Source organism: Panicum virgatum, chromosome 3K, assembly GCF_016808335.1.
Source record: "Panicum virgatum strain AP13 chromosome 3K, P.virgatum_v5, whole genome shotgun sequence".
In the NCBI taxonomy this organism is placed as follows: domain Eukaryota; kingdom Viridiplantae; phylum Streptophyta; class Magnoliopsida; order Poales; family Poaceae; genus Panicum; species Panicum virgatum.
Window position 1 is genome coordinate 14,559,088 of NC_053138.1, and position 3,494 is coordinate 14,562,581.

General features: G+C 50.7%; 1 protein-coding gene across 1 annotated transcript; it reads left to right on the forward strand.

Annotated features, from left to right (window-relative positions):
• Positions 1-2,484: 2,484 nt before the first annotated feature.
• LOC120697753 (probable calcium-binding protein CML14) lies at positions 2,485-3,432 on the forward strand. The gene has a single exon (XM_039981071.1). It carries the CDS (start codon positions 2,662-2,664, stop codon positions 3,205-3,207), a length of 546 nt encoding a protein of 181 aa, XP_039837005.1. The 5' UTR covers positions 2,485-2,661; the 3' UTR covers positions 3,208-3,432.
• Positions 3,433-3,494: the final 62 nt, after the last annotated feature.

The following is a 3,494-nucleotide window of genomic DNA, read 5'->3' on the forward strand; positions in this document are numbered from 1 at the left end:
GGCAGCAAGCCGCGCGCTTGAGCAGTTGAGCTCACGCGACCGGCCATGGCCGTGTGTGGCGTGGCGGCCTCATCTCCTACAAGGGCACGGCAGCCGTCGGCCTGTATTTGTTGGAGTCAGAGAGATTTCTTGGTTTTGACATCCTAAGTTGAATTTCCAATTTCTGCAATTAATAGCAGAAGACCTAGCGATGCTGCCTTCTCGATCCGCATTCTACAAGGCACTATTCATTCTAGAGTCTATCCCGGGAGACCGACATCTCAGATGCCTGTCCTTGCCGGTATCTCAGGGCACACATCGAGGACTATGCCTGGAGTGCAAAAATTCATAGACCTGACAGTGAGTTGGATACATGTAGCATAGAGTGACTATCAAAACTGCTGGAAGAATTTGCAATCAGGTTTGTCCTAAATATGGAAGCTAGGCAGTGTTTTAACCATTTTGTCTAGGGATGATGCATGTACCATGTGCGTGGTAATTCTGTACTCTTGTTACATCCTGCCTTTTTGCAGGTATAATGCCTAGTTGTCTGCATTGTTTTTTTCACCCAAATCATCAAGGACATAATAGTATCGATCCAATTGTTCCAGACACAAGCCTAGCCAAATGCCATTTCTTTCATTCCCAATCCAAGGCCTCACAGCTCGAGATTTGCTTCCAAAGTATAAAATGCCATGATGGCCAGCATGTGTTCTCTGTTGTGGCCTTCCCGCGGAGGCCATGGAGTCTCGTTGCATGCCTTTGGATTTTGGGAACAGAGGGTTGTTGACTGTTGAGCAGTGTGAAATGTGAAACCATGTCGGGATGATTGGCTGTATTTGGGGGGAAAAAGGACTGTTGACCCAGCTGTTCCAATCGTGCTGGGGAAAGAAATGTAAGCTGCAGCATTTGCAAAATTATGGGGGCTAACTAGTATGAACTAATGGCTGGTCTGCCCACCATGATAGCCGTTGACATATATTAAATAAATAATTGCTGAAGATATACATAATGTAATTCCTTGAATGTAGAAAGATAGAGAAAACTCAAAAGAAGTTCTGCCGCAGCTGACCTCGCACATACACCTAGGGTTGGTGAAGAGCTTTAAAGCCCTAAAAGGGTCGGGTTCTAATCTTATACAAATTTGAGCTAAAAATTATAAGGGTCAAGTTGGATTATGAAGAAACTATTAGGACCATGATCCATTACTACCGCTAAGTACCCCACCCACCAATCAGTTGAACTAAATAGAATATGCAGAAACAACAACTGATGATAGTCTGATGCCTGCCGCTGCCAGGATCAAATCTAGGGTCAGAATGTCAGAAGCATGATGGCTGTGTTTCCACATAGCAGTGCTAGGCAAGTGTGTTTTGTATCAGAAACCAAATATGAACTTGAAGCGTTTAACCAGACAAATACTGATGACAAGAAGGTTTAGTTTAGGAAATGGCGACATGCCTGCATCCAGTTGAACATGAACCACATCAAAATTCAAATGTGTGTGCTTCATCCTGATGCTAATTCTCAAAAGCGGACATCATGCTACAACAATGTAGGGGCTACTAGTATCTCAGGGAGTGGTCATAGCTTTCCACATTCGCCGTGGCTGGCATTGGTTGACGAGGCAACATGAGCAGATAACTCTGAAATATTCCGGTACGAACACGTCCAATTATTCTGCAGGAGATGATAGTGCATGACCGACCACATCCTGATGAGTGACCGGCCACTTCTATTGTTTACGGGAGAGCAGCAGGGAGCGGCAGCTGTAAGATTCTCTCTTGCCAATCTTAAGCCGCTGATGCCAACCGCACTCCTAGTGTATCATTACCAGCGTCCTTCCTGATCAGCTTGAGCTCCTTTGCATCTTCCGAGTCTAGTTGGTGTACACTGTACAGCCATACAGTGTAACAACTGAATCAGAAATGAGCTTTTCTCTCTTTTCTTTTCCAAAAAAACGAGCTCAGGATTGGCCGTGCACCTTAGTTTTGTCCTAAATAGAGTTAAGAGATGAATCATCTTTGGGCACTTCAGCAAAGGTGCCACACGGTATGGGCGTATGGCATGGGATGTACCTTACTTTGGTGGGTGCACTGAACCCTGCTGAATATACTGAATGAATGAAATCAATTATATATGACGCGTTTAGTATATCGGTGGTTGGTTCCATTTGAAATGAGCAGAGAAGTATTCTTTGAAATTTAGAAATCTCATCCGCAATGAGAACAAATTGTCAAATTGTTCTCGGAGAACGACGCACACAGCTCCTATGAACTGTATCTGTATGTATCAAACCAGTTCTTGGAGCCTGGAGGTTACAACGAAGTTGCAGCCAACGACCCCTCTCAGTTGCAACCAGAAAAACCAAAGCCCCAAACCACTTCTGACGCGCACCCACCGCACCGGGTAGTTTCCACCCATGCACGCACCGACCCGGTCGGTCCTCGGCCAGTCGCCGCAGCTCTCCACCACTGTCTCCAGGCGAGGCAACGGGCCGCCCATACCCAACGCGACGCGTCTTCCCGGTAGATCCGCCTCCTCCCCGGCCTCCATAAATAACCCGGTCAGCCCTCTCGGCTCGGTCACCAACTCCTCCTCATCTATACCTATTACCTCTACCAGCATTCAGCTGATCGCCCGCCTCCACAAACCTCGAGGATTTCATCAGCGCCGCTCGCGATGACGAGGTCAGCACCATCGGCGGCGGCGGCGGCCTCCGTCCCGGCGCCGACGAAGAAGCAGCAGCACGCGGCGCTGCGGGGCAGCCAGCTGAAGCAGCTCCGCGAGATCTTCCGGCGGTTCGACATGGACGGCGACGGCAGCCTGACGCAGCTGGAGCTGGCGGCGCTGCTGCGGTCGCTGGGCCTGCGCCCCACGGGGGAGGAGGTGCGCGCGCTGCTGGCGGGGATGGACGCCGACGGCAACGGCGCCGTGGAGTTCGATGAGCTGGCGGACGCAATCGCGCCGCTGCTCACCACGCAGACGCACCTCGTCGACCAGGCCCAGCTGCTGGAGGTGTTCCGCGCCTTCGACCGCGACGGCAACGGCTTCATCTCCGCCGCCGAGCTGGCGCGCTCCATGGCGCGCCTCGGCCAGCCGCTCACCTTCGAGGAGCTCACGCGGATGATGCGCGACGCCGACGCCGACGGCGACGGGGTCATCAGCTTCCAGGAGTTCGCCGCCGTCATGGCCAAGTCCGCGCTTGACTTCCTCGGCGTCGCCTGATCTTTCTGGCCTTTCCAACCCCGCACGCCGTCGCCCGCCCGCCCGCCCGCCATTGATTAGTAGCGCTCCCCCTCCCTCCAATCCATTCTTAGGATGCTCAGCTCGATCTAGCTAGGATGATAAAGATCATGAAACTCATGGATGATGGCTGCTAACATGAACGCTCAAAATGTGTACATATTTTCGATCAATTTTGTTCACTGCTGCTTCGATCTCTTCCATCAATTTCGTGAAACAGATGCCTCAACAGAGTAATTGAAATGCTTTTTTTTCCTTTGTCGTGGATT

What these genes read in the sequence shown, in the direction of transcription:
- LOC120697753 (XM_039981071.1), top strand. Translation starts at nt 2,662, where the DNA reads ATGACGAGGTCAGCACCATCGGCGGCGGCGGCGGCCTCCGTCCCGGCG.